General features: G+C 56.5%; 13 protein-coding genes and 1 non-coding gene across 14 annotated transcripts; 7 read left to right on the forward strand and 7 right to left on the reverse strand.

The window, feature by feature from the left end:
* Positions 1-698: 698 nt before the first annotated feature.
* Positions 699-3336, reverse strand: C7974DRAFT_366647 (CoA-transferase family III domain-containing protein). Its single transcript, XM_046139855.1, has one exon. The coding sequence runs from the start codon at positions 2930-2932 to the stop codon at positions 1190-1192; it is 1743 nt and encodes a 580-aa protein (XP_045992453.1). The 5' UTR covers positions 2933-3336; the 3' UTR covers positions 699-1189.
* Positions 3337-3593: 257 nt separating this feature from the next.
* On the forward strand, positions 3594-4586 carry C7974DRAFT_436807 (3-hydroxyacyl-CoA dehydrogenase; the record flags this gene model as incomplete). The annotated part of the gene is made up of 1 exon (XM_046145151.1): positions 3594-4586. One exon carries the CDS (start codon positions 3594-3596, stop codon positions 4584-4586), a length of 993 nt encoding a protein of 330 aa, XP_045992454.1.
* Positions 4587-5988: 1402 nt separating this feature from the next.
* Positions 5989-7667, forward strand: C7974DRAFT_54529 (zinc finger protein-domain-containing protein). The gene has a single exon (XM_046146826.1). It carries the CDS (start codon positions 6200-6202, stop codon positions 7430-7432), a length of 1233 nt encoding a protein of 410 aa, XP_045992455.1. The 5' UTR covers positions 5989-6199; the 3' UTR covers positions 7433-7667.
* Positions 7668-7776: 109 nt separating this feature from the next.
* On the reverse strand, positions 7777-8206 carry C7974DRAFT_417038 (uncharacterized protein; the record flags this gene model as incomplete). Its single annotated transcript, XM_046144036.1, has 2 exons — positions 7777-8045; positions 8098-8206. The coding sequence occupies 2 exons, from the start codon at positions 8204-8206 to the stop codon at positions 7777-7779; spliced, it is 378 nt and encodes a 125-aa protein (XP_045992456.1).
* A 187-nt stretch (positions 8207-8393) lies between these two features.
* C7974DRAFT_417039 (arginine N-methyltransferase-like protein) lies at positions 8394-10862 on the reverse strand (the record flags this gene model as incomplete). Its single annotated transcript, XM_046144037.1, has 4 exons — positions 8394-8570; positions 8616-9038; positions 9088-10704; positions 10752-10862. 4 exons carry the CDS (start codon positions 10860-10862, stop codon positions 8394-8396), a joined length of 2328 nt encoding a protein of 775 aa, XP_045992457.1.
* Positions 10863-11286: 424 nt separating this feature from the next.
* Positions 11287-13602, forward strand: C7974DRAFT_320664 (P-loop containing nucleoside triphosphate hydrolase protein; the record flags this gene model as incomplete). The annotated part of the gene is made up of 2 exons (XM_046138760.1): positions 11287-13440; positions 13486-13602. 2 exons carry the CDS (start codon positions 11287-11289, stop codon positions 13600-13602), a joined length of 2271 nt encoding a protein of 756 aa, XP_045992458.1.
* Positions 13603-14220: 618 nt separating this feature from the next.
* On the reverse strand, positions 14221-15417 carry C7974DRAFT_320665 (uncharacterized protein; the record flags this gene model as incomplete). Its single annotated transcript, XM_046138761.1, has 2 exons — positions 14221-15147; positions 15193-15417. The coding sequence occupies 2 exons, from the start codon at positions 15415-15417 to the stop codon at positions 14221-14223; spliced, it is 1152 nt and encodes a 383-aa protein (XP_045992459.1).
* A 923-nt stretch (positions 15418-16340) lies between these two features.
* On the forward strand, positions 16341-18170 carry C7974DRAFT_436813 (major facilitator superfamily domain-containing protein; the record flags this gene model as incomplete). Its single annotated transcript, XM_046145152.1, has 5 exons — positions 16341-16637; positions 16684-16938; positions 16987-17139; positions 17186-18029; positions 18139-18170. The coding sequence occupies 5 exons, from the start codon at positions 16341-16343 to the stop codon at positions 18168-18170; spliced, it is 1581 nt and encodes a 526-aa protein (XP_045992460.1).
* A 165-nt stretch (positions 18171-18335) lies between these two features.
* Positions 18336-19780, forward strand: C7974DRAFT_54544 (NADP-dependent oxidoreductase domain-containing protein). The gene is made up of 4 exons (XM_046146827.1): positions 18336-18637; positions 18686-18994; positions 19046-19311; positions 19360-19780. The coding sequence occupies exons 1-4, from the start codon at positions 18586-18588 to the stop codon at positions 19693-19695; spliced, it is 963 nt and encodes a 320-aa protein (XP_045992461.1). The 5' UTR covers positions 18336-18585; the 3' UTR covers positions 19696-19780.
* A 521-nt stretch (positions 19781-20301) lies between these two features.
* Positions 20302-21578, forward strand: C7974DRAFT_402698 (uncharacterized protein). Its single transcript, XM_046142745.1, has 2 exons — positions 20302-20656; positions 20704-21578. Exons 1-2 carry the CDS (start codon positions 20401-20403, stop codon positions 21459-21461), a joined length of 1014 nt encoding a protein of 337 aa, XP_045992462.1. The 5' UTR covers positions 20302-20400; the 3' UTR covers positions 21462-21578.
* Positions 21579-22628, reverse strand: C7974DRAFT_402703 (uncharacterized protein). The gene is made up of 5 exons (XM_046142746.1): positions 22420-22628; positions 22328-22367; positions 22202-22279; positions 22043-22150; positions 21579-21980 (listed from the first exon to the last, which is right to left on the reverse strand). The coding sequence occupies exons 1-5, from the start codon at positions 22423-22425 to the stop codon at positions 21688-21690; spliced, it is 525 nt and encodes a 174-aa protein (XP_045992463.1). The 5' UTR covers positions 22426-22628; the 3' UTR covers positions 21579-21687.
* A 152-nt stretch (positions 22629-22780) lies between these two features.
* C7974DRAFT_320391 (ceramidase) lies at positions 22781-23964 on the reverse strand (the record flags this gene model as incomplete). The annotated part of the gene is made up of 6 exons (XM_046138752.1): positions 22781-23067; positions 23112-23393; positions 23501-23650; positions 23700-23760; positions 23807-23819; positions 23894-23964. The coding sequence occupies 6 exons, from the start codon at positions 23962-23964 to the stop codon at positions 22781-22783; spliced, it is 864 nt and encodes a 287-aa protein (XP_045992464.1).
* Positions 23965-24468: 504 nt separating this feature from the next.
* Positions 24469-24553, reverse strand: C7974DRAFT_t113. The gene has a single exon. It is a non-coding gene; the product is annotated as a tRNA-Pro (tRNA).
* A 578-nt stretch (positions 24554-25131) lies between these two features.
* C7974DRAFT_54640 (uncharacterized protein) lies at positions 25132-26107 on the forward strand. Its single transcript, XM_046146828.1, has 2 exons — positions 25132-25348; positions 25408-26107. The coding sequence occupies exons 1-2, from the start codon at positions 25268-25270 to the stop codon at positions 25630-25632; spliced, it is 306 nt and encodes a 101-aa protein (XP_045992465.1). The 5' UTR covers positions 25132-25267; the 3' UTR covers positions 25633-26107.
* Positions 26108-27056: the final 949 nt, after the last annotated feature.

The raw sequence follows: 27056 nt of genomic DNA on the forward strand, positions 1-27056 counted from the left end.
AGATCTTCATCATGAATTGCATGAACCGAGAAGCAGTTGAAGCAGATAGCTTGGGCAGTCTGTTGCATGATCCGGAGCTCGGGTCCAAGGAAGTCGATACTCCGTTGCAATGGCTGTCATAGTCCTTCGGACCCATTTCCATATTCACTCCAGCTCCGAGCTCCTTGAAAATGGATGATAATGCAAGCTTTGAGTATTGCAACGTTTTGACTTGCACCCATTGCAATCTGTTAGACTCCCAGCTCCACATTTTTAATACTGGACTCCACGAATGAAATCTTATAGTGGAATTGTGGAGGTGAGACAAATTTTGAGGACCTCTATTGAAATCACATGAAGCTTTGCACCTTGCACACGCCTTTGAAAGGATAGAAAGAAATTTATCCCATCGGACTTCGGCTAATTGCTCAACAGCCCATTCTGTCTGCTGTGATGTGTTGGTGCCTGGAAGGTGGCGGTGAGGAATTCGCATTACCACTAAGTGAAGGTGCTGTCGCAACCTCACTACCTTTCTCAGAATCTGTCCGCTCGCTCTTCCCACCCCGACACTCCATTCACATCTCTCGAGCAAATCTCAACATGAAAGTCACCATTGCACCTCTCAATCTGGCCATCAGCCTCCTTTCTCTCTCTACTGGTTGTTTTGCCGTCGCCGCCAACTCTTCCGCCACTCCTATGCTTCTCGAAGCCGAAACGCCGTTCGTCTGCGGTGTTATCGAGCTCTCCGACGGTGTGACTCAGAAGCTGTACGAAGGTGCTTGCTATGAGCTCATGGGGGTCGCACGCGCTGTCCGTGTTGACAAAATCTGCGAGTGCGAGTTCTTTCCGTCAGTTTTAGAATTGTTCCGGTGTCACTACCTGGCTAATATTATGAGTAGCTTAAAGTCCTGCAACACGGTTGGCGTGGTGAGGCAAAAGTCGGGAGCTTCGATTCGATCTGTCAAAGGATACTATTGCCAGAAGACACACATCGTGTGAGCAGAGAAAGCACCAAGGCTCTCAAGACCACGCGACACTATAAGATAAACCGGCAAATTGGGGGCTCTTAGATCACTGCACGTCTCTGTATTGAAATATGAGAGCTCAAGGCTAGTCATAGATAAATCATAGTGACATTGAATGGCTATTATACAAGTTTCTCAGAAAATAGTGTGAACGACTTCTTCCCCAGACGTGTAAGTTGCTTTGACTATGTCAGCCATGCCACATTCTCCAGTTTCTCCGCTCCATACGGTACACTGGGTGTGAGCCATCTTGCACCCTCAGCACCCTCAATCTGCGGCACCGGCTTCAGGATACTGAGCCTCTTGCCGCCAAAAGCACTGTCCTCGAAACTCTGATACCACCCGCTCTTCTCATCCAGATACTTCCCAAGGACCTTCTTCCAGCCCTTCCAGACCGTCACAAGCAGATCGAGGACGTGGTGGCTGCCCCTCATTTCGCCCCACTGGAACCTATCCTGGCATTCCTGCACCGCCTGTACGGGATACAACCCGACATCCTCCCTCAACGCGTACGCATTCACCCCCACCAAACTAGCGTGGACATCCCAGCTCCCGCCCTTAGTCGCCCGGTTCCTCAGCGCCAGCATCGCGCCGACAGCGCCAAGCACTCCGGTGGACATGTCCGAGACGGGCAGGCTGGGAAGGACAGCCTCGTGTTTCTGCAGGCCCTGCGTGATTTCGAGCGCGCGCCCGGTCACGTAGGCAGATCCTGCTGCTGCATCGGCGATCTGCTGCCACCCCGGTCGCTCCTTGTAGTATCCATCCGGGCCGTAGCAGTTCTCAGAGACGTATACAATACCCTTGCCGCGCTTGCCCGCCATCTCCAGAAGCTCTTCCAGCCCCAGGCCGAACTTCTTCATCTTGCCTAGGCGGAAGCCCTGGATGAACACGTCCGTATCCGCAAGTAGCGCCTGGAGGTATTGGCGGTCTGAATCGTTGCGCAGGTCGACGGTGGAGGTGCGTTTCCCGGCGTTGAGAGTCAACTGCATGATGTCGATGTCTGGGAGGAATGGGGCATTGAGGCGGATCACGTCAGCGCCGAAAGAGGCGAGGATGGTACCGATCTCAGGCCCGGCGATGACCCGCGTGAGCTCTATGACCTTGACGCCAGCTAGAGGACGAGGATCTTGGGGATTGAGCGGGGGGAATGCGATGGGCGGGGTAGGCATGGCGTGAGTTTGCTGCTTGACATTCACCAAAGGGTGTGCAGCTATCGACTTGCCCATAATGGACTTGTTCCACTGCTCTGGCGTGAAGCAGATGGAGCCGCAGAAGCCGTTGAGAAGGTTGTTCATCTCAAGCTCCTCTGGACTGTACTTCTTCGTGTGCTCAGCAATCAGCCGTGCAGCCTCCTCATTCGTGGAGATGTTCGCGTCTGCATCGATCCCGATACTCTCGAGCACTGGTTTGGCATTCATACTGCCATGGAGCGAGTACCACGTCTCAGGGTTCTTCGTAGGGTACAGTGCGGTCGTACGGTATTTTAAGGGTGTGTCGGTCCAGCCCTGCTCCCAATTGGGTAGAACCTCGCCTAGCTTCTTTTGTGCTGCCATACTGAGGACATCTTCGCCATTGAGGTATGCAGTCGCTACACAGCCAAACCAAAATGCAGCGTGTGTAGTGTTGACAGTGATCTGACGATTTTCGCTTTTCGATCCTCTCAGGGTGAGAATCTCATCCGCGATGACTCCGCACATCGCGTGCAGGGCTGCGGCTACTGACGTTGCCTTGATGGGGCCGGGAAGGACGGGATAATCCTCACCAGTGAACTTTACCCTGGAGAGAATGGTTTCGTCCTGTGTGAACCCGGGTGTTTGTGATGCGATGAGGCGAAAGATACGAGCAGTGTCCTCGGGCACCGGAACAAACGCCTTGTCTGTGTATGTGCCTGGACCGTACACATCTACGAGGCGATCGGTTGAAGCCATGATTATACTTTCGATGTTTGCAGTGCCGGTGTAATGATAGTGATAGATCAAGAAAGCTGATGGGAAGGGAAGCCTAGGTCATGAAGCACCTACCTAGGTATGCTTGGAGCTGCACTCTTATATCATCTCCGCTCATGATCACCCATTTCACCGTCGTCGTAAGTGTCCGTGACCGCATGACGGCAACAGCGATGTTTCGGCCACACCTGCCACTCCGCGTCTTCGTACGATGTCCGCCCGTGCCGGCCAAGATCAAACGATGTGGAGCATCATGAAGCGGAAGACTTCCGCATTACACGCAGGGTAGATGCGTCGGCCGATGCTCACCGATGATCATACACAGTAAGTTACCTACCAATGTGTTCCATTGATTGCGTCGTTTATTCTAAATGCACACTGACAGGTCGCAGAGTACGCTGTTCCATTGTCAAAGTTTTAACTCGGCCCGATCCGGTCGACCACGATCGGATCGACACAATGATGTATTGTCCGAGATATCGCCGTCGCGGTGATGCTGGCATCGTCGTGCGAGGATGTATGTGTGCGGCCGAGTAGACATATTATTAGCAAAAAAGATGTTATGTTTCTGTTGTATTTGTATCATGCTGAATGCCCTCTGTAAGACTGTCTGAATCTTCACCACCTACCCGCATTTTTAACAATGCCTCACTCTACGAACTTCCCTGTGCAACATGTCTCTATTATCGGCTGCGGCTCGATCGGCGCATCGTGGGCAGCACTATTCCTTGCTCAAGGCTTGACTGTCACAGCGTTCGACATCAACGCGGCTGCCGAGGCCAGTCTTCGAAAACTTGTGTCCAACGCGCTTCCTGTGCTAAAGTCGCTGGGTCTGCAGAAAAGCCCCTTTGCGTCAGTCGAGAGCATCGTGTTCACAACGAATCTGGGGGATGCGCTGCAACATGCAGACTTTGTACAAGAGAACGGACCAGAAAGACTGGAGCTCAAACAGAAGATGTTCGAAGAGATGGCCAGCCTGGTCAGGCGCGATGTAATTCTCGCGACGTCTTCCAGTGGGCTGACCTGCAGCTCGATACAGGCTGGCATGTCAGTTTCGTCCAATCCTGAGAGGGTCGTCGTGGGTCACCCATTCAATCCCCCGCATCTGATCCCCCTCGTCGAAGTTGTGGGGGGCCAGCAGACGTCAGACGACACCATCCAAAGAACCATGGCATTCTACAACACTATGGGAAAGAAAGCAGTACACGTTAAAAAGGAAGTCGTTGGCCACATCGCCAACCGCCTCCAGGCAGCTTTGATGCGCGAAATGTTGTACATGCTGCAGAGCGACACATGCAGCATCTCAGACATCGACGACGCGATGGCATACGGGCCAGGGCTACGATGGGGCATTATGGGACCAAACATGCTGTTCCACCTCGCTGGCGGGGAGCAGGGCGCGCAGCACATGGCAGATCATCTGCTCGAGCCAGTGACGACGTGGTGGGCGCAAGAAGATCCAGTGCTCGACGATGCGTTGAAGAGAAAGTGGGTGCAGAGCACCATGGACGCCGTCGGGGACAGGAAGTTCGATGACCTAGTCACACAGAGAGATAGTGAGCTGGTGCGGCTACTGAACCTGAGGAAGGAGTGGGACACGTATGCAGAGAAAGAGAACAAGCGGCCGCTGGAATAGCCTTCACGCAACCAATCAGATGGATAGAAGGCCGGATATTTACACACAGCGGAAGTGATGATGTTGAGTGGTGCCAGGGCAGCCAATCGGCGATTTTCAGAGCGCACGGAGAATTGAGGCGATGCGGCTCTGTTTCTAGCGTCACATACGGCACTCGTGGCTCGGCCGAGCCCGACATCACTTCGCGCGTAACAGCCCGGATTGATGTTTGACTTCTGACTGCGCAACCACGAGTGAAGAGGCAGATCAGCGAGGAAGTTGTTGGATACGCGGTATCTCGTAGTTTGTGCAGAATCGTGTTCCCTCTTGTTACCAAATACATATATTATCACACACACGCAAGTCTACTTACTGTACCCAGGCACGTCAGGCCAGGCACCTTGAATTGTGGCATCCAAACAGTCTTCATTGCGGCTGATAAGCCGCAGAACCACCACTAGGTTACTCTACATGAACGTTTACACTCTAATTCGGTAAACAGCCATTTGACACTTTAATAGAGTCTAATTCATCCACGTCACAGGCAAGCCATTGTTTAATTATTGCTACGCAACTCTGCTATAGTGTATACACCTTTGCAAGGAACAGTCCTAGTAAGATCTCACATCCTTCTTGTTAGGTAAGCAGCGAGTTGAACGTGCATAGGTTTGTAATATTGAAGGTATCCACTACGACTCGCCTGATAGGATTGCGAAGGTTCGGATATGTTGGTTCTTGTGCTCGTAATGCATATGTCTATAGTGATGGGCACATCATTTCAAACTAGTTCAAACTTTGGTTCAAACCCAGGACCTCAATAAAGAATGTCTATATCATATGCGCGACTTTTAATACTTCCAAAGTATAGCACGAAAACATGCGACTGACATAGAGGATAGTTGATGTTGACGATGCCAGTTAGTTTTGTAGGGGCAAATATCTCTACCGCACCTCGTGGTAGTTTTGTAGGGCCCAAACCACTCTTGTCGCAGCTATTGTACCACTGAACTATCACTGAGCAACTCCAACAAGAGAGGCTCCTGCTAAAAATTCAGTTTGCTTAGTACTGCATATTGTCAAGTGACTGGCCGCTGGCTAAACGTACATTGGCATAGTACGATGCACAACACGACCGGTGAAGCGCAAACTCTATTGGGATGACTGACAACACTAAACTGTGAATCTAGTGCAGGATTCTGTTCCCTTTCCTACAAATTCAATGTCCCGATCGAGGCATCTATAGGCCGAGTCGCGTCAGCCAGGATTTGGTTGGGGTCTTGTCCCTTATGCCAGGACCATGGGTCTCACCTAGGCCTACCATGGTACCGCTTTACCTACCAAAGAACTGCAGTCGTGTCTACTATATATTTGTCATTGTCGCAATCCTAATCTCTCTAAGTTTGACATCAGTCCTTTCGTGGCTCTCGGAATTCAGCCAGTGCGTTTGCCATAGCCTCACGCCGACAAACGCTCTTATCAAAGCAGCCAACCAGCTATCTGCCTGCCTTGGACCCTGATTCCGCTTAGGCAACAATAAATCTCGCTCGCTCGCCTGTCTCCCTCCCTCACATCTCCATCCTCACCCACCTTGTGCTCTCGCTGACTACCGCCCTCCACCCTCGCCAACTATCAAGATGGCCGACCGTCGTAAGGAAGCCCGCACTGACGATTCAACAACGTCTCTCACAGACTCTCTACGCAGCCTTATCATTGACAACTGGAACGCGGGCCTGCATCTACTGACCAACTCTGACCTTGAGAAGGCGAAGCCGGAGTACATCCTGAGCCGAATGCTTTCTACGAAATCGGCCATATCAACTGACTCGTCTCTTGCCGAGATGAACCAACGAGCGCAAGAAGATGCCTCCATGCAGACATTCGCATCCATTGGCGCCGGACAGACCGGCACTGTGTACGCACTCAAGGGCACAACCCTAGTCATCAAGCTTCCAAACTCCCCAGATCGATCAAACAGTGTCTTTGATGATTTCAAGAGCCATAAAGCTGCATATCAAGCGTTTCAAGGTGTGTCGGCTATACTTCGAGTTCACGTCCACGTCCCAGCTCTCAAGACATGGGTGACTCCGACCAGCTCCCACTTTTGGCGCAACAACGCAGGACTATTTCCCCAAGGAGTCCAAACCCCAGATTATGGCTTGGTATCAGAGCGCATTTACCCCCTACCGGCTCCAGTCCGCTCAGCTCTGGTCGACACGTTTGCGCCCAAAGCCGTCAAGGAGCGCAAACACGACTTTCTCCGCACACCAAGCAACAAAGACTGCTTGATCCGCATCTATCTTGGACGTAGGAACAGCGATAAGTCATCTACTCCCGCCGATAAATTCCACCTGCGCAACTTCCCACTGCACGTCAACGAAATGGAATATCTGAAACTCGACACCTCCTACTACGCGAAGCTCATGGCGCAAGCGCTCGCAATCTTGCATTGGCGTGCAGGTCTCGATGCCAATGACGTGGAGTTCGTCTTTGGAAGCTCGCCCGAGGTCACTCAGCTTCCTACAGACAATGATCTTGTCGGTCTTGATAAAGACTCGGCGGCATCCTTGTTCATGACCGACTTCCACCATCGCACCGTGTCTGTATGGCTCCTCGACTTCAACCTTTGTGGGACATTCAGCAAAGATGCTTCTGGCCTCAAGAAACTCGTCGACGGCTTCTACTGGAACGATCCATACTACCCGCGGCCATCAGCTGCCGGGTCCGGCGACCAAGAGCTGTGGAAGGTCTTCGCTAAGCACTATGTCGAGGTCAGCGCAGAGTTTGTTCAACACACCATGCCACAGGCATTCATTGACGCAGTCGAGGAGCGAGGCAAAAAGCGCTCTGTCAACAATCTCTTTGGTTGACACGGAGGATTTGCCATGTTCTGTTACGGAGCTATAGGGTTGGAACAGCTGACCAGAATGTATGTCAATGGTCTTGCAGGTGACATGTGTAGGGTTGATGCCGTGCAAGATTGCCTGAAATCGGGTGACATTGGCAATATTGCGTCCTCTTGAGGAGTGATTTCGTAGAATATATCTCTTACACCTCTTATCGTACATTCCCCATCCCCCTTTGAAGTGCCATCCGTCCCGATCCCATAACGTGCCAACCTCCAGGATCCCTCGAAGCCCTCTGCAGCGCCACACGAGCCGCGCCGACCGACACCGCCAAACAACAGCTCTGAGTCCGATGGAGAAGCCTCCGTCTACTTGAACTTGGGCACCACCGGCCTCTTAGTCACCGCCAGCGCAACCCACCCCCCAATCAGCGCAAGCCCCCCAAGCGGCGTCACAGGCCCCACGTACTTCCCGAACCGCTGCGGGTCGAGCACCAGCAGATACAAGCTGCCGGAGAACATGGTCATGCCGGCGGTCAGCAAGCCCATGGCGACGGTGTTCTGGGGCGCGACAACAGACGCAAACGTCAGCACGGCCGAGTGCACGAGCTGGTACTGCGCCGCGGTGCCCCAGTTTGCTAGCAGTCCGTTAGTGGTGGTGGCATGGCATCGTCGGCGGGGCGCGGATACCGATGCGCGCGGGGTCTGAGATGCGCTGCTTGAGGCCGTGGGCGCCGAAGGCGCCGAGCATGACGCTGGAGGCGCCGTAGAGACAGCCGATGGTCCAGAAAGGCGGCATTGTGAGGTGATGGATGGATCTCGTGATGGGAGGTGCAGATGAGTGAGATGCAGCGGGGAAGCTCGGCGCGGGGGGTTCCGAAGCGCGAGCGCGAGGCTGCATCGTGTTGGCGAACATCACAAGGATCACGCCAGCATCGTCTTTGGTAACAGCATCACACTCCTCGGTTTTTGGTTCTAATCGACGTCTACATCAGGCATCCGCTGCTTATGCTCGAGTGCAGATCGGACACGCCCAGCTTGATACGCTGCCCGTTGACCGTCATGAAACTCTCCACAAGCCACTCGTACCACACCTTCCGGTCGTCTGTCTGGCGCCACATGCTGACCTCCAGCTCGGAGCCCGCGGGCAGATGCATGGGTTTCTGTAACAATTAGCTTTGAATGCACGAAGATGGAGTCCCACATACCTTGAGTGCAAAGAAAATGGGGAACCAGGAGATCATGTCCTTGGACTTGGCATCCATTGTTACAGGGTTTGTCGACAGCTCCACAGGCCCTTCTGAGCCACTGTACAGTACGGTCTCGAAGTAGCCACCGAGGCCGTGGCACACACCCTGTTCGCGGATTGGGAAGGAGATGCGGCAGTCTCGGTAGTTGTGCTCGTTGGCACCGTCGCCGCCAATGAAGCCGCCTCCACCACCCACGGCAGACCCGCCCCTGCGCAGGTCTGATTGAGCGAGGACGCTAGGTGGTAAGGGATGCGAAAACTCCCAAGCTGTCCGGACGATAGGCGCAAGAGGTGCCTCCAAATTGAAGTTGTTCATCTTGGTGCCGTTGTTCAGTTGCTTGGACGCGCTGGTCTCGTCTGTAGTAGTCGAAAGGTAGTCGAACTGAGAAAGCATGACGACCCAGGGAATCTCAAAGGCAGCGGGGGTCGACACTGGTGCTACGACCGTGGATGTCTGCCCACAGCTTTGGGGTCGCAAGCGGTGTGAAATGCGCCGTGTAGCTGGACGGTATCGAGATGCCGTGCTCGGGGTTAAGAACATGCTGTACGCCATCAAGACATTCCGGAGACAGTTCATTGTCGGCGAAGCTGCCTAGCAGTTCGCTGATCAAAATGTCCACCTTTCCGAGCGAGCCATCAGGCTGCGTTGGGCCTTTCCAGGCGCGCATGTCTGTCTTGACGACAGTGACGCGGCCACCCCAGGTGTCGATGTTGCGTCGCTGCAGCAGGACATAGGCGTTGGGGTTCTTCTCGATTGCGTATACCTTGACGGGCACGCCGCTACTGGCGCTAGCATTCAGCGCGCGCGTAACGAGCGGGCCACGGCCCGAGCCGACGACAGCAACAACCACTGCGCCGTTGTCCGAGCTCGTGGACTTTTTCTGGGCATGCCAGTCCTTCAGAGCCTGTGCAGTTGCCCGCTCGTACCAGGCATACTTGATAGGGTCCTTCTCGAAGACCTCGTACGTAATGGACTCGAGGTTGTCGGACAGCGGCTGCAGTGGGCTCTGCAAGTAATCCTGGAAGCCTCCGCCGAAGCGCTCGATCTGGCTCTTGGGCGGCTGGTTGCGCTGGAGGTAGCGGAGGTAGCTCAGGTGCGGTGTCGGGTCGCTGCTGCTGCTTGTCTTTGCGGCCTTTTTCTTCAGCTGGGCTGCCTCGGCGGGCGTGGGCTCTGCGGACGGGTCGGCGTCCTCGGCGGTCGCGGGCGATAGGTGGCCGGTCGAGTAGGACATGATCATCTCTGGGTCGTCGATGCCTGGCAGCGGGCCGACGTCGGACAGCAGCAGCCACGGCGCGGAGCGCAGGCGCGCGAAGCGGAACAGGAACCACTGGTGTGCCCGTGACAGCACGTGCGAGCCCCGGGCGTTGACGAGAAAGGCGGCGGACGGAATGGTGACGAGGCGGACGGGCTCGGAGAACCAGCGCGCCTGGACGGACAGCGACGGCAGCTTGCGCGGCATCTCGAGCGCGAGCGACAGGCGGGAGTGGTACTTGCAGACGGCGCGGATGGTGTCCCAGGCCTCCCACGAGCTCCAGGCGTCGGTGGTGCCCTGCGGCGCAGCGGGGGCGGGGCGGGCGAAGCGGCTGAGGTCGCCCAGCTCGTTCTGGTCGTCGACGGCGGCGGCGGTGCCGTCGACGGGCATCAGGACGTGGAACTGCACGTATGCGCCCGTGGCCAGGGCCTCCTTGACGGCGCGCGCATACTGGGCGACGCCGCGCTGGCCGTGGGCGAGGCGCGGGCCCGGCACGACGATGTTGACGGCGCCGCAGAACGAGGCATAGGCGACCTCGAGGTGCAGGACCTGGCGCGAGAGGTGGGCGATGACGGGGTCGGGCGACGCCAGGTCGATCCAGGCGCTCGAGTACGTGACCAGCTGGCTGATGGTGTCGGTCGGGCCCAGCGGGGTGTCGAGGCGCTCGAGGGCGGCGATGAGCGGCAGCGGCAGCGGACGGGCAGCGCTGGCGGCGGCCTGGGTGTGGGCGCGCAGCAGGGCCAGCACGCGCGTGTGGAAGTGGTCGTTGGTGATGGGGCTCGAGAGCATGTCATACTGCGCCTGTCAGCGGCCGCCGGGCGGGCAGAGGGCGCGGCGCGTACCCCCAGATCCTGTGCGTGCTGCACCAGCTCGGCCGACACGTCCAGCGCGCGGCTGCTCTCGTGCTGGCCGATGTAGAAGACGGGCAGCGCCGTGTCGTCGTAGTCGCTCATGGCGGCGGCGACTTGGTGGTTGGGTGCATGGTGGGCTGCGCGCGCCTGGCATTCTTTTACGCGACTCGGCTTTTGGTGGGGTGCATGTGGGCAGCGCGACGCAGGGAGCAGGCAACACGAGCTTGCCCATTGAGCGGCCAGCAGTGCGTGTGAAGCTCCTAGACAGCAAGGGCGGGCTCAAGCAGCCGTCTGCAGTAGTCTCAGCAAGCAGGCTGCATCAGCCAGCCCTGGAGCACTTACAGCTGGCCAGCACTGTTCACGGCCCTCTGCTGTCGTCGCGCCGCCGTCTTCAGCGCTAGTCGTATTCGGCGGCGGTGAAGAGGGCGGTGGACCAGCACCGAGCCAAGGCCAGAAAATGTTATGCGACGGCCGTCTGCGAGCCGCACTGCCCTCGCCGCCGCCTCTCCCGACACTCTCGCTCAGCATGACGGTCAAGCGCGAATCCGACGACGAGCACCGCGGCGCCAAGCGCGTCAAGATGGAAGAGTCCAACGGCGACGTCAAGCACGAGAGCAACCCGTACCTCAGCCACTGGAACGACTCCGCCGTCAAGAGCGAGCACGGCCTGGCCGGCCTGACGCGCCATGCCACCACCTCCCAGCAGGCCATGGCCGCCGAGGACGGTCCCAGCAACCCCTTCACCGGCCGCCCGCTGTCCTCCAAGTACATGAGCATCCTCAAGACGCGCCGCGACCTGCCCGTCCACCAGCAGCGCAACGAGTTCCTCAAGCTGTACCAGGAGTCGCAGATCCTCGTCTTTGTCGGTGAGACGGGTTCTGGAAAGACGACCCAGATCCCGCAGTTTGTGCTCTATGACGACCTGCCCCAGCGCAGCGGCCAGATGGTCGCCTGCACCCAGCCGCGTCGTGTCGCCGCCATGTCCGTCGCCCAGCGTGTCGCCGACGAGATGGACGTGACCCTCGGCGAGGAGGTTGGCTACACCATCCGATTCGACGACAAGACAGGGCCCAACACCATCATGAAGTACATGACCGACGGCATGCTGCTGCGCGAGGCCATGCATGACAACAACCTGTCGCGCTACAGCACCATCATCCTCGACGAGGCTCACGAGCGCACCCTGGCCACCGATATCCTGATGGGCCTGCTGAAGGAGGTTGTGTTGCGCCGCAAGGACCTGAAGCTCATCATCATGAGCGCCACCCTGGACGCCACCAAGTTCCAAAAGTACTTCCACAACGCCCCGCTGCTGGCCGTGCCCGGTCGCACTCATCCCGTCGAGGTCTTCTACACCCCTGCTCCCGAGCGCGACTACGTCGAGGCTGCCCTTCGCACCGTTTTGCAGATCCATGCCACCGAGCCCGAGGGCGACATACTGCTGTTCTTGACTGGTGAGGAGGAGATTGAGGACGCCTGCAGAAAGATCAGCCTGGAGTCCCAGGATCTGTCCCGGGAAGGCAGCGCAGGTCCGCTGGTCGTCTACCCGCTGTACGGATCCCTTCCGCCTGCACAGCAGCAGAAGATCTTCAGCGCCGCCCCTCCACCGCTGACACCCGGCGGCCCCCCTGGCCGCAAGGTCATTGTGTCCACCAACATTGCCGAGACCTCGCTGACCATCGATGGCATCGTGTACGTGGTCGACCCTGGCTTCAGCAAGCAAAAAGTCTACAACCCCCGCATCCGAGTCGAGTCGCTGCTGGTTTCGCCCATCTCCAAGGCCTCGGCCCAGCAGCGTGCTGGACGTGCTGGTCGAACACGGCCTGGAAAGTGCTTCCGTCTATACACCGAGTCTGCGTTCAAGAAGGAACTCATTGAGCAGACATACCCTGAGATTCTGCGATCCAACTTGGCGAGCACTGTTCTTGAGCTCAAGAAACTGGGCGTCGACGATCTGGTGCACTTCGACCTGATGGATCCTCCAGCACCAGAGACCCTTATGCGCGCTCTGGAGGAGCTCAACTACCTCGCATGTCTTGACGACGAGGGCGAGCTGACGACTCTTGGCCGGCTCGCATCTGAGTTCCCGCTCGACCCTGCGCTGGCTGTCATGCTGATCACATCGCCCGAGTTCTACTGCTCGAACGAGATACTGTCTCTCACCGCACTCCTCTCTGTGCCCCAGGTCTTCGTTCGCCCAGCAGCCAACCGCAAGCGTGCTGACGAGATGAAGGAGCTGTTCGCCCACCCCAAGGGCGACCACCTCACCATGCTCAACGTGTACCATGCTTTCAAGGGCGAGGACGCACAGGCGAACCCCAAGCAGTGGTGCCACGACCACTTCCTCTCATACCGCGCCCTCCAGCAGGCAGACAACGTGCGTCTGCAGCTCAAGCGCATAATGGAGCGCTCCGAGCTTGAGCTCATGTCGACACCTTTTGAGAACAAGAAGTACTACGAGAACATCCAGCGCGCCCTCGTTGCCGGCTTCTTCATGCAGGTCGCCAAGCGCGACGGCAACGGGAAACAGTACACAACCGTCAAGGACGAGCAGACCGTACTGCTGCATCCCAGCACCGTGCTGGCCGAGGACAGCGAGTGGGTAGTCTACAACGAGTTTGTCCTCACAACGAAGAACTACATCCGCACCGTGACCAGCGTGCGGCCGGAGTGGCTGATGGTAAGTGTTCTCGACGAACGTGATTGAATCCGCTGACCACAACAGGACATCTCGCCCAACTACTACGACCTGTCGACGTTCAAGAAGGGCGACATCAAGACCGCGCTGCAGCGAGCGTCCACAAAGCTGTTACGCAAGGAAGCCGAGAAGGGGAGGAGGTAGAGTATGCAATCTGGTTCAGCAGCGATGACAGTACAAGCTAGGCAATAGCAGAAGGCAGCCTTAGAAGACTCGAGAATAAGAGCGAAAATACTAAACAGATTAAAACACCACGACTCATGTGCGTGAAGCAATGCATGGTCTCCGCGTAGTCCCGAGGGTGGGGCAGCTGTCGTTGGTTTCGTGACACCCACCGCTCAGCGATAGTGTGTGCATGCTCGACGGGAGTGGCAATCGGCGACGAGGGCATTTGCCGTAGCTGGGGAATTGGATATAGAAGCGAGACTGAGCTGTACTAACGTCACGCTGGTAGGAGCCGATGTGGTATGGTTGCAATATCGCATTGAGGACATGCACTGCACGGTCCGGCGCAATTGTAGGAGCCTACGCGTTCTTCTTACAGCTGGACTGAGCAGCTCTAATCAAGCACATACAAGGCTTGTGATGAGTGTTGATTCTTCTTGTAGCCATGTGGCCGGATGTGCAGCGCAACAAGCAATCTCCAACCACGAACGCAGCCACGCCAGACTCCAACCCCCTTCACCACCGCCACTGTCGTACTAACCCCCAAGCCGCCCAACACCCGCCCGCACAATGCCCAAACACAACCCGCCACAACCCCTACTCCTTGTACTTCTGATCGTGGAACCCCGCCAGCACCTCAACCCGCCCGTCCTTCCACCGCTTCCGCGTCTCCTCGGGATTCAGCTGCAACGTCTGCTTCGCCCGGACCCACTCCTCGACCGTGACCACGCTGTCGAAGCGCGGCCGCACGCCCGCGCGCTCCAGCACGGGACTATCCGTGATGGGCAGCAGCGGGGTGTCGTTGTGCGGGCGCGCAAAATACAGCAGCCCCGTGCGTGCGTGGTCGCGCTGGTCCTCAGGCGGCGCGACGACGCGGTGCACAGATGACTTGAGCCAGCCGCCCGTCAGGTGCGAGATGGTGTCTGCGAGGTTCACGGTGATGGTGCCGGGCTGTGCGGCGACCCAGGTCCAATTGCCGTCGTCGCCGAGGATCTGTAGTCCCGCGACGGGCTGGCGGAAGAGCAGCGTCAGCGTGCCCAGGTCCGTGTGCCCGCCTGTCGCGCCGTTGTTGGCTTCGGCCCACTCTGCGGCGCTGCGCGGGTGGTACAGCATGTAGCGGAAGTGGTCCTCGCTCTTCTTGGCGAAGGTGTGCTGGTTGACGAGGTATTCTTCGTCGGGGAGCTGGAGGACGATGGCGAAGAGGCGGAGGAGGGGGAGCACGACGTTGGCGTGGAGCGCGCGCTGGAAGACCTCGATTTCGGGGAGGTGCGCCGTGAGGAGGTCCGGGTAGGCGTATTTGCCGACGAAGTCGGGCGTGAACTTGGGGAAGTTGAAGATCTCGATGTTGTCTTTTGCCTGGGCGACGAGCGAGCGGCCAGGGCGCCGCCAGCCGTTGTAGTCGGCCTCTGCGTAGTTGATCTCGTACTTCTCCTTCTCAGCCGTCGGGAGCTGGAAGAAGTGCTTCGCGAGTGTGAACTGTCTGTCGACTTGCTCCTGGCTGAGGCCGAAGTTTTTCACGTAGAACTGCGGAATTAGCACACATTTCGTGGTGAGCACGGAGCTACTTACAAATCCTACATGGTGGACCGCATGCTCAAGCTGCTTTGACAGTCGCTCTTTCCCGCCCGGGCGGTTGTAGTCTTCAAGATCGAGGGTGACCAGCTCAGCCCAGGGAAGGTCCTCCTTGGTCTCGGGCGGGTGTGTATATGGCTCGAGGTTAGAAAAGTCGTACTGTGATAGATCCTTCTTCTCTGTTGCAGCCGCGGCCTGGGTTTGTGTTGTTGTTGTTGACATGTTGAAGATATGAACTGATAGATGAGATTCTTTAGGTAGGATGCAAGAGCTGTATATAGGTGCTGTGCATTCCACCACACTCCTTGGAGCGGAGTAACGCCCCCACTCCAACTATCATGTCGCCATCATCCTTTGATCCGCTGAGCGGTTCGGTGGTGACGACGCCGGAGAACGCCGTGAGACGCCGTTGGACGCCGCCGTTCTGTCTGCAACAACGTGGGTGGGGTCAACGATGCGGCTGCAGCATACAAGCATCTGCTTGTAATCCTAAGTAGCGCATTGGTTTGAAGTCAATGGCTGGCAAGACGTCGCTAGCCGAAGTGGGGTGATCTATTACCCCACACGTCGTTCGTAGGATGGCGCAATGAAATCCTCCCATGGCGAATCTCCTCGACACGGTAACCAGTTGGGTGGATCACAAGTGTTTCAAGTCGCGTAGTCTACCTCGATAGTTGATGTCAAGTCTCTGGAATTCGCATCAGCTGTAATAGCAATTGCTGAGGAGAGATCTTATATACATTCGCGAGGTGGGCAGTCTCCAATAGACTTAAAATAGAACACCGCAATAAATCGAATCAGCACAACGACGGGTTAGTTTGAGCAACAAGCCAGCATAGTATGCAGGTAAAGATGTTGCTCGCGTGGGTCTGTTGAACGTTCGATACAAGTACGCAAACGCCGGGGATAATGGCGCGATCACCGGTATCTTCAGTCGACTATCTCAGCAGTAGTCAGTTGCATTGCCACATGCACAACACCCCGACAGATACTGCAACTCACACATGACAGTCGCCGCTGATAGCAATTTGACAGGCGGATGTCGCAATGTCTTGGGAAGAAAGACTGTGCGAGGCACTACTTGAGCCACCGACATATATATGTAGACCCAGGCCACAAAAATTCCGGTCCCCATCGTCAGCGCCATGGCTTCCAAAGACCCCCTAGAAGTCGAAGCCAAAGACGTCCCCGGCTCGACATCCTCGCGCAGCACCAGCCCCCCCGCCCCGTCCCCGCGCCCATGGGAGAAGCCTGGCGTGGTAGGCGCCCTGCGCCGCGGCCACCGCGCAGTACAGCGATATGTCTGGGACGACCCCGACAAGCCCAAGGACGAGAAATGGTTCCTGTTCAAGCTGGACTGCTTCCTGCTCACGTCTGCGTGTCTCGGGTACTTCAGCAAGAACCTCGACCAGTCGAACATCGGCAACGCATATGTGTCTGGGGTAAGTCGGGCGTGCGCGTGCGTGTGGCGCAGCTGACGTGGTGCAGATGAAGGAGACGCTGGGTATGCACGGGAGCGAGCTGACGTACGCGAGCAATGTTTTTACGGCGGGCTATGTGGTGGGCCAGCTGCCGGCGGTCATGTTGGCGACGCGGGTGCGGCCGTCGATTCTGCTGCCCACGATGGAGATCTTGTGGTCGGTGCTAACGTTCTGCACGTCATCGGTTACGAGCGTGTCGCAGCTGTATGCTATCCGGTTCTTGATAGGGCTCTGTGAGAGCGGGTACTTCCCGGTCATGATGGTAAGTTGCCGGCGGGTGGTGATGATGTGCAGTCCTAACACAGAGCAGTATCTTGTGTCCAGCTGGTATACAAAAGGAGAGCGAGGCAAGCGTGTCGGATTGTTTTACTGCACCGCAGCGCTGGCTGGCATGTTCAGCGGTTACCTACAGGCTGGCGCATACTCCGGCCTTGATGGCAAGTACGGCAAGCAGGGCTGGCAGGTAAGACATGTTCACTTCTTTCAATCCCATTGGCTGACAATACCAGTGGCTGTTCATCGTATGCGGTATCATCTCGCTGCCAATCGCGTTCCTAGGCTATTTCTTCATCCCCGATTTCCCCGAAACGACGAAAGCCTTCTACATCACCGAAGAAGAGGCCGAAAAGCAACGGAAGCGGCTCATCGCGGAGGGCCAGAAGCCGCTGGGTCACAATCCCTGGAACCGCAAGAAGATCCTCGGCATCGCGAAACAGTGGCAGTTCTGGGTACTCCCGCTCGGCTACTTCTTTGTCCAGGCCAGCTTTCCGATCCACCAGCCAGCATTCGCACTATGGCTGAAGGCCAACGGTCATACGGTATACCAGAGGAATGTCTGGCCTACAGGCCAGGTCGCGATCGGTGTAGTCGTGCAGCTTGCTGCTGGCATGATTTCGGACTCGCCATTGCTGAAAGGACGTCGGTGGCCGGTCATCATTGTCATGCAAGCAGGGTCCTTGATCGGAACGAGCATTCTAGCCGCCTGGAGCGTTTCAGACCGGGTCAAGTACTTCGCGTTCTACATCTCGTACTTCTGCTCGGGCGTGCCAGGGCCGTACTTCGCGTGGTACTCGGATCTCGTGTCTCATGACCATGAGTTCCGAGGGTTCATAATCGCGTTGTCGAATATGTTCAGTTACATCAACGTGATCTGGTACACAATAGCGGTTTGGAGAACTGTAGATGCGCCAAGATTCCACGCTGGTTTCACGGCAGCTTCGATATTCGGCTCTGCGATGATAGCGTTGGCAGTCATCCTCCAGTTTTTGCAGAGAAGAGACGAACGGAAAAGAGCAGCAGATGCTGGCACATCGGAGGACGTCGAGACACCCGTGGAGGCAGCACCAAGAGCAAGTGTGGCAGAAGCAGCGGTGGCGTCGCTCAAGGACGGCGTGACGCCTCAGAAGTGAAGTTGGATATGTGTAGAGCGTTGTATCTGTCGTAGCTTGAATGTGAGATGTAGCTTTGATATTACGTCAATGCCAGAGTCCGTGACGGTATCCAGATGCGATCTTTAGAGGCTTGTCCGCGAAGGCTCGTCTGCAACATGAGCGACACGCATGCTTGCACCAGACAGAGCCTCAGGCCCTCCATGAGCACTACTCTTGATGTAAATAACCGCCTATCGTAACTCCGTCTTGAACGCGGAGCCAATCGCGGGGTTAAGGAGCTAAGAAGATGCTACTAGCGCAGTTATGCCGCGGGCGCGGCGATTTCGAGCACGAGGCTGCCGACATGTTCTAGGGTGCTTTGGCTTCGGGCCCGAATGCAGAGCTCAGCTTTTGTATAAAAGTCGACAAGTGCGTCGCGTAGAAGAGCCAGCAACGACTAAGAGACAAGCGTGATATCATCATCGCTTTACCCCACCAACACCACAAACGCACACTCGCATCCACACTTTCCAATTGCAATGCCTGAACTCGTTGGAAAGCAGGTCGGCGAAGTAGGCTACGGCCTCATGGGTGCGTGGTTCGGATTCGCTACGGAGCACGTCAAACTAACACACTCAGGCCTTACGTGGCGCGAGAGCCCGCCGCCAAAGGAGCAGAGCTTTGAGACGATGCGCACCGCGCTCTCTCTCGGGGCTAACAACTGGAACGGCGGCGAGCTTTACGGCCCTCCTGATGCCAATTCTCTGCAGCTCCTGAATGCGTACTTCACAAAGTATCCTGAGGACGCAGACAAGGTTGTGCTTTCTATCAAGGGCGGTCTTGTGCCGGGCCAGCTGCGGCCTGACGGCAGCAAGGAGAACGTAAAGCGTAGCATTGACGAATGTCTGAAATGGCTCGATGGCAAGAAGAGCCTTGATCTCTTCGAGTGTATGTCCAGCGAGAGGTCACGTTGCAGACATGTCTAACTGGCGAATGCAGGCGCACGGGTTGACCCAAAGGTGCCAATCGAGGACACGATTGGGTACATTGCAGAGTATGTCAAAGCTGGCAAGCTCGGTGGCATCAGCCTGTCCGAGGTGGACGCAGACCAGATCCGCAAGGCGGCGGCGGTGCACAAGATCTCTGCCGTCGAGGTCGAGTTCTCGCTCTTCTGCACGGACATCCTCGAGAATGGCGTGGCCAAAGCATGTGCCGAGCTGAATATCCCGATCGTTGCATACTCACCGCTTGGACGCGGGTTTTTGGTAAGCAACACCTCGACACGCATTATCGCCTCACTGACGAGGCCATAGGCCGGCAAGTACAGGAAGCACAGTGACCTGGAGCCTGACTCGTTCCTGCACCACCTGCCGCGCTACCAGCCAGACGTGTTCGACGAGAACATCAAGCTGGTGCACGCAGTCGAGGGCATCGCGCAGAAGAAGGGCGTCACGCCTGCGCAGATTGCAGTGGGCTGGGTGTTGCATCATAGTGGGAAAGACGGACTGCCCGCTGTGATCCCCATCCCCGGCGCTACAACGTCGGCACGAGTGGAGGAGAACACGAAGCCAGCCAAGCTCGACGATGCGGATTTCCAGGAGCTGGCAGAGATCCTGCGCAAGTTCCCCATCACCGGCGAGCGGTACTAAGGCGAGGCTGGATGTATAGTTAGCAAATGAATGCAAAGAATACCGGCAGTCGTGTGAACAAGGAAGCAGGTCAGAGAAAAGTAGTGTATAGAGTAATCGGCATTCGACCGAGCTGTGAAGCCGGGCCGTTGGAATTGCAGAACTCTGTGAAATCATCATTGCGCATGGGCTATGCATGTGGTGGAGAAGATGGGTTGTGTGTTGCAGGTGGTGGATGAGACGGCTTACCTTTTGCATGCGGTGTATGTTGTGTGGTGTATGTGGTGGTGTGGTGAGGTGGAGGAGCGTGGTGGAGGAATCGGCGCGTTTTGCGTTGTGTGTGGCGTTGGCGCGTTGGCCCGAGCAGCATCGCATCGTGCACCTGCAGCTCCGTCTCCACACCACGGCGCTGCTTCACGCTGCGCGCCACCGCCCGCCCGCCATGGACTCGCCCGCGTCCGACCTGTCCGACTACGCGTAGGTGCGCTCCCCGCTGCGCTGCCCCGTACTCACTGCCGCAGCTCCGACGACTTCCCCGACGAGGTCAAGCGTGGCCGCAGCATGGCCACGCCCGACACGCACGAGCGGCCCAGCAAGCGGCAGCGCGTCCCTCACCGCGCGCCGTCGTCGCCGCCCGCCGCGCCCGCTGCGCCGCTGGAGGAGCTGGGCGACCTCAGCGAGGACACAGACGGCAGCGTGCCCGCGTCGCCAAACCACCACCCGGGCATGTCGCAGGACGACGACTTCGGCCAGGACCAGGTCACCGTGTGCAAGTGGGAGGGCTGCGAGGCCGGCGACGTCGAGAACATGGACAACCTGGTCGAGCACCTGCACGACGACCACATCGGCACGCGCCAGAAGAAGTACAGCTGCGAGTGGTCCGACTGCACCCGCAAGGGCATCCCGCACGCCAGCGGCTATGCCCTGCGCGCCCACATGCGCAGCCACACGCGCGAGAAGCCCTTCTACTGCACCCTGCCCGGTGCGCCGCCCGCCGCCCGCCCGCCGCGACTCCGCTGACAGCCGCAGAATGCGACCGCTCCTTCACCCGCTCCGACGCCCTCGCCAAGCACATGCGCACCGTGCACGAGACCGAGGCCCTGCGCCCGTCCGACCCCGTGCCCAAGCACCACTCGTCGAACCCGTCCAACAAGTTCCAGCGCATCAAGCTCGTGCTGTCCGGCGAGGCCAAGCGGCCCTCCGAGTCCAAGGCCAGCACCCCCGCCTCGCCCTCGTCGCTGCACCCGCCGCCCGCCGCCGCCCAGCCCGCCCACGCCCCCGACGCCGACCACGCCCACAACAACATCACCTACATCCAGGACCTCGCCTCGCCCGGCGCCCCGACCATGGTCCAGTTCCCGCCCGACGTCGCCTTCACGCCCGCCGAGCTCGCCCTGCCCGCCGACGCCCTCTTCCACGCGCTGCGCCGCACCCTGCAGTTTGCCACCGAGGAGGGCGACGTGCTGCGCGCCGAGGCCGACGCCCTCGAGAAGCTCCGCAAGGCCGAGTGGGACGCCAAGGAGGTGCTGGTCGAGAACTACATGGAGTTCCAGATTGCCAAGGCGAAGCGCGACCGCCTGGAGCAGGGCCTGCCCGACCATGTCGATGGCTTGGACGCCGCCGAGCACGACGTGGCGCCGAGCAGGAAGCTGGCCATTGAGCCCAAGGACGGGAAGTTGCCGTGGTGGAGGGAGGACGCGTGGGTGACGCGGCTGGCCGAGAGCGGCCCGGAGAACGGAGCCAGACTGGGGCACGACGGCGCGCGGACGGAGGGCTCTGTAGCGTGAGCGCGATTGAGGAAAAGGGTGTGGATTTCAAGCAGGCGTTTTGGGCGCTTCCCGATGCTGCACACGACACGATGCACCGGTGCATAGACAGACGATGATTTAGAGATACCAATTCATTCAACAACTTCTAATTCCACACACATGCTCGCTTTCAAGCCAAAGCCCAAGCCACTCTCCTCCTGAGTCTATGCGCCCAAGACCCATCCAGTGAGAACTCAACACCCCCCTACCTGCCCTTCCTCTTATCCGCCTCACTGTTCTTGAACGGAAACCCGCTCGTCCGCTTATCCGCGCCCGTCTTCCTGCTGATCCTCCCGTTGCTGCTGGCGAACAGAATGCACCACAGCGCCACGGCGCCGAAGAACAGCGCGCCGAAGCTGCCCAGCCCAAACGAAAACACGCCCGTCTCCGTCCACAGGCCGTAGCAGTAGAACGCCGAGGCTGCGTGGAACAGCGCCGTGATGGTGAGCGTGGGCAGCGCGTACGGCGCTTTGGGGTCCGTGTTTTCAGTCGAGACACCTGGGTTGGTTAGCGGCGGTTCATGGCTGCGATTCACGTGGTGCGTGGGGGGGAGGGCGTGCCTTGCGCGATGCTGGTGGACAGCGGGACGGAGCCGGTGAGCAGCACGGTAAGGATGCCCAGCGTGAGCAGGGTGAAGCCGAGGGTGCGCGAGAAGTAGACTTCGAGGGCTGCGTGCGGTTAGTGTTGAGTGTTAAGGGGCGGGGGTGAGGGCGGCGGACTTGTGGCTTCGCGGACTTCGGGCGAGAGCAGCGCGACGATCATCCCAGGGCTGGCGATCAGAGGCGCGGCTTGTGTTGCTGGAGGCTTGTTAGTAAGGCTGAGGCCAGTGTGGATGTGCGACTTACCCAGCCATGCGGCGGTGCCGTAGCTGTAGAAGTAGTAGACCTATGCGAGAACTTAGCTTGCTGCTGCGGCCTTCATGCCATGGAAAACATACATCCATGTTGAGTACAAAGGTCGGCGAGAATTTAATTGATCAAAGGGATATGTAGAGCAGGTAAAGCAATTGAGGTTTGAGAGGTAAGAAGGGCACCGCGGCTTTAAACTTTGGAATGTGCCTGGCGGAACGACGTCATAGTGATCCGCCGGGCTGACCGGCCCGCACTGTGGCTGTGGCCTTGAAAAGAGACACGAGGCATGTGTGACGAAACCGGCAGAACTATGAGACCTTAAAGTCTTATTTGTATTTTTCTCTAGTAATTTTAATAGGGCCAGCCTTGCAGTTGATCCCGATCCTGAATCAAGCGCTGTGAATACCATGATCGTCGGGGAGTGGCTGTGCGCGTCAAGATCTAGATCTACCGGTCTTTCTTAACACGTCCAGCCGCATCAAGGTCCTTCAAGACAGCCTTCACCGGCCAGACGAATCCCTCCTCGACACGGCCAGTCTGCTCTTCCTCGATGGTGACGAGGTACTCTGTAAGAGCCATCCCGATGTACGCGCCAATGCCTGTGAATATATGCCACCAGCCATGCAGCTCGAAAACGAATCCCCAGGGAAGTCCAACGTAGTGCTTCACCTTGGTGACATAGCTGCAGAGGTGGAAATCAATGCTCCAGAGAAAGTATCCAAACAGGAAGTTCGCTGTCTTGATTAGCGAGAACGGACGAATAGCACGTCTAACTCACCGACTCCGAACGAGGCCAGCTGTCCCATACACTTCTTGTGTTGTTCATTCTTCACTCTCTCGCGGATCAGTTTTCGTGTCTTTCTGACTACCATGAGGACCATGACTCCGAAGACAATCTCATGTACATAGATCTCATCGGCCACGACGTGGTATGTTGATACGGGAATCAGCACGCCAAGCATGGCGAGGGAATAGTTCCTTCTCTGAGCTGGTGTGGCTTCGAAGCAGAGCAACTGGTGCAGCAATGCACCGACAGCGAGGAACATGGAAAGATCGTCACCTGGACCGGTCAGCAGCAGTCTCAAAGTTGCGATTCTCTTGTCAAGATATCCACCATGGACATGTCGCCACAATCTAACAGTCGCGCTTCAGGTGCGGTTGACTTACCCATCTGGCTGTGGTACTTGAGCGTGGCATGGAACCACATTGAAAGCAGCCCAACGCCGATAAGCCCCCAGTACGGCATAGCTAGGGTCGACCAAAGCCCTCCATCTTTGCGCGGCCGCACCCTGCGGAGACCATGGAGGCCGTAGATGACTATGACATGTCAGCCATCATCTCAAGCCGACGGTACGTCAGACGGTACCATAGATTGAGTTTGTGATTGTGTTCACAAATTCACCGATGTAGGGCGTGACGTTGTAGTCCTGCACAATATCAGCTCAAAGCACGGTCTCATGTCATTGTACTGACTTCTTCACAAAAGCTGCAATTGGTCAGCGATTCAGGTTGCACGCATGAGGTGTGGCGCAAATGCAGGTACGCTGACCGCGAACTCACTTGTGATTCGAAGTGGGTGCGCCCCAGACGCCCGCGCCAGGCGCTATTGGGTAAGGCCAGCGGAATTGCATACTGTGCAGTCTGACGGCTCGCAATTGTCTTTCTTCTGAAGAGTGTTTGGGAGAGCCATCAGGAGGGTTCGCTCAACGTTTTGTGATCGCCCGGAGCTAGGACCAGACTCCACGTGGCACGCTAGACTGACGACCGCTCCCGTCTGCAGGTAATGCTTCTTGAAGTCTGATCTCTATGCATTGCATGTGCGTCCAATTGAGTGGGGCTGTGTTTGGTGGTTGATCTTTGAGAACACATGTTCAGCGACAAAGATGCACTAATTGGCGCCAGCATATCGTGAGACCCTCAATTTGTTGTACGATGATGAAAGCACATTCGTTGTCTCACACCCGGCAGAAGGCTTGTTCCGTGGACAATCTTGGTTGTGTAGTACTCAGAAACGAGCGAGCTCCATCGCATTGAGCAGACACGCCAAACTTCTTATGGCATTGCAGCTTGTTTGTTCGGTTAAGCAAAAAGAGGTCGAACAATCGATGCAGTCCGGCTGCCAAACCGCAAAAACAGGGTCTTACCGCGACTCGAACGCGGGGCCTCTCGCAAATTGCTTAGTCACCCTAAGCGAGAATCATACCACTAGACCATAAGACCTGAATGTTTTGATGAAGATTGGAAAACGAGAATCTTTTATCAAATCGATAGACTATGTTGCATCAGCCCGGGGGAAGAAAGCTCTAACACATCTAGATGCAAAGATTCAATTCAATGGGGATCCATGCAATCTACACTTTTCTCTCCAGATTTGAGAAAATCCAGGGATCTGTTGTAGCATTGCGTAGTGTTGGACACCTCGCCATGTCGTTGTTGTTCGCAACCTTCCCACCAAGAATCGGAGCGACCGACCACGGCTTGTATGCATATTGCTAAATATGGTTGTAGCATTGAAGTAGACGCTTCATTTGCCGTCCTATCGTCTGTCTCCTAGGACTTGTGGATGTACATGCAAAACTCGACATCTCCACCAGCACATCAGCGAACCATTTCCACCTCCATCGTGCATTGCGAAGGCCGAACGTACCGCAGCTCCAACGATCCTTCAGTCGAAGTCTGGACTTCAGGTTTTTACCCTCACGAGAATTTCAGTCACAATGAAGTTGGTTAGTAGCAGAAAATCAAGCCCCCGACATCGATTTAAACACGACTCGAAAGATGCACGATGACGCCCTTCACAGCTCTTATCGATAAGAATCTACTCCGCATTTGGTATTGATGACAACGAGGGCACAGCTTAGAAATACACGAAATCAATATATTTCTAATTTCATCTCCTGACCAGTATCTTCTCCAACTGCCAGACTACTCAAAATGCCTCAAGCAACAGCAACCGTCAACGGCGTCGAGGTCGCTCGCTCAGATACCTGGGAGGTGGTGGATGGGAACATATACGTAACACAAGCCCTTCCCACTGCTCTCGCAGCACATCTGGACCGCTGACATTGTTACAGTTTCCACCGGACTCTGTGAAGAAGTCCCACTTCACACCGACCAAGACGTCAACGCATTGTCCATACAAGGGCGATGCGAGCTACTACACCGTGACGACGAATAAGACCGAGATCCAGGATGCCGCGTGGTACTATCCCACTCCGTTGCCGGAGATGGAGAAGATCAAAAACTACGTCGCGTTCTACAAGACGAAGGGCGACATCATGGTTGGGGTTGAAGAGTAGAGGTATACGAGGACAAATTGAGAGCTCGTTTGAGCAGCACCTAACATACCGCATCGCTGAGCTTGTATGACCGTGACGACTTCTGGCTTGAAATAATGTCTCCACCGTTTCTCTGGCCGTATAAAATACTGCCTAGTACTTCTCGTAGCTACATGAGCGCGGACTAGACGCTGAGAACTAGTACCCGGCGTTTCGTTGCTTGCGAGAGCTGAGAATGGAACATAGAGATTCGAGATGCTTGCAACACCAATCCGCTCGTAACACCCTGGCCCTTCCAGGCGAAGGTCCGAGCAGCGACATCCAATCATTATTACCACGATCGTTATCGGGGGTACAGCGGATCAAAGAAGCTTCGATCGTGGGCATATCACTCACCGCTACTGAACAGGAGACGGGGAAGATGTAGAATGTCTGATTGCCATGTGTGAGTACGATACCATCGGGACTTGCCAGTGAAGCAGTGTATGTCACTCCATGGAACTCGAGTCGTGGTGAGATCTCCAGGGGACTTGAGCCGAAGCTCTGAAGCAAGCATGACAGAACCTGTGGTTGCTCCGCAGACTTCGATATAGCAGACAAAGATTGCTTGGCGACTGGTCGAGATCAATCGGCGTCTAGACAGTAGACTCTCCTGCAGAGCCCATGCCTTCCGTCCACGGAGAATCGATGCTCTGTCTTACACCATCTCTTGCTGGGAGCGTCGTCAAGTGTAGCCCGTTCGGTCGTTGGATTTGTGTCCCCCGTGAAAGTGACGAACTGGTGGACTCAGCAATTGCCAACACAGCCGCTAACCTATTAACCTCGACGGCATAGACTAATTCTTAGAGTTGACAGCAAACACATATGCAATAGTAGGTAGATTTGCAAATAACCTACAGAGTCTCTTACAGAAATGTTAAACCTCTACTTGCTGTGCTACAAGCCACGTTCAGTAATTGTGCAAAGAGTATATAATTATCTAAGTAGCCCAAGCACTTAATCCTATCTTATTCCTGGTCTCTACGATCAGTAATGCTTCTATACCTACTAATCTATTATAACATCTCATCTTGGTGTAACCCCAGCGGTCCTTTCCGGACTTGTCGCTATTGTATTGGCAACGGAGTATTTCTCACCAACTCCAGTACATGCTGTCCATTCTGAGGTCAGCGTTTGCGATGTCGTCAAAACTTGCATGTCCTATTGCCAGATCCCACAGCAAAATGATGACTCTCGGCAATTGCGCCGATGATGAGCAGACTCGTCAGCCGTGTCGTAACACACACGCACACCAGCACAACGAGAGGCACGTTGATCGGTCGGATATCCGATCAATCCCGGGCGAATATCTAGTACGTAGAGCTGAGGCCCATACTGCACGTGATTGTCACAGACAGTTGTACTGCGTTTGCGAGCACGAGGACGCAGTCTGATCGCGTTGGAAG

This window comes from Boeremia exigua (genome assembly GCF_020726555.1).
Source record: "Boeremia exigua strain MPI-SDFR-AT-0100 chromosome Unknown C7974scaffold_12, whole genome shotgun sequence".
In the NCBI taxonomy this organism is placed as follows: domain Eukaryota; kingdom Fungi; phylum Ascomycota; class Dothideomycetes; order Pleosporales; family Didymellaceae; genus Boeremia; species Boeremia exigua.

Coding starts and splice junctions, on each gene's coding strand:
- C7974DRAFT_54640 (XM_046146828.1), top strand. CDS start 25,268: ATGCCTCAAGCAACAGCAACCGTCAACGGCGTCGAGGTCGCTCGCTCA. Junction 25,349..25,407: donor TGGTGGATGGGAACATATAC/GTAACACAAGCC, acceptor ACATTGTTACAG/TTTCCACCGGACTCTGTGAA.
- C7974DRAFT_402703 (XM_046142746.1), bottom strand. Junction 22,151..22,201: donor CGAAGTCCGCGAAGCCACAA/GTCCGCCGCCCT, acceptor AACCGCACGCAG/CCCTCGAAGTCTACTTCTCG. Junction 21,981..22,042: donor GTCCACCAGCATCGCGCAAG/GCACGCCCTCCC, acceptor TAACCAACCCAG/GTGTCTCGACTGAAAACACG.
- C7974DRAFT_366647 (XM_046139855.1), bottom strand. CDS start 2,932: ATGGCTTCAACCGATCGCCTCGTAGATGTGTACGGTCCAGGCACATAC.
- C7974DRAFT_402698 (XM_046142745.1), top strand. CDS start 20,401: ATGTCGCAGGACGACGACTTCGGCCAGGACCAGGTCACCGTGTGCAAG. Junction 20,657..20,703: donor CTTCTACTGCACCCTGCCCG/GTGCGCCGCCCG, acceptor TGACAGCCGCAG/AATGCGACCGCTCCTTCACC.
- C7974DRAFT_54529 (XM_046146826.1), top strand. CDS start 6,200: ATGGCCGACCGTCGTAAGGAAGCCCGCACTGACGATTCAACAACGTCT.
- C7974DRAFT_54544 (XM_046146827.1), top strand. CDS start 18,586: ATGCCTGAACTCGTTGGAAAGCAGGTCGGCGAAGTAGGCTACGGCCTC. Junction 18,638..18,685: donor AGTAGGCTACGGCCTCATGG/GTGCGTGGTTCG, acceptor TAACACACTCAG/GCCTTACGTGGCGCGAGAGC. Junction 18,995..19,045: donor GAGCCTTGATCTCTTCGAGT/GTATGTCCAGCG, acceptor TGGCGAATGCAG/GCGCACGGGTTGACCCAAAG.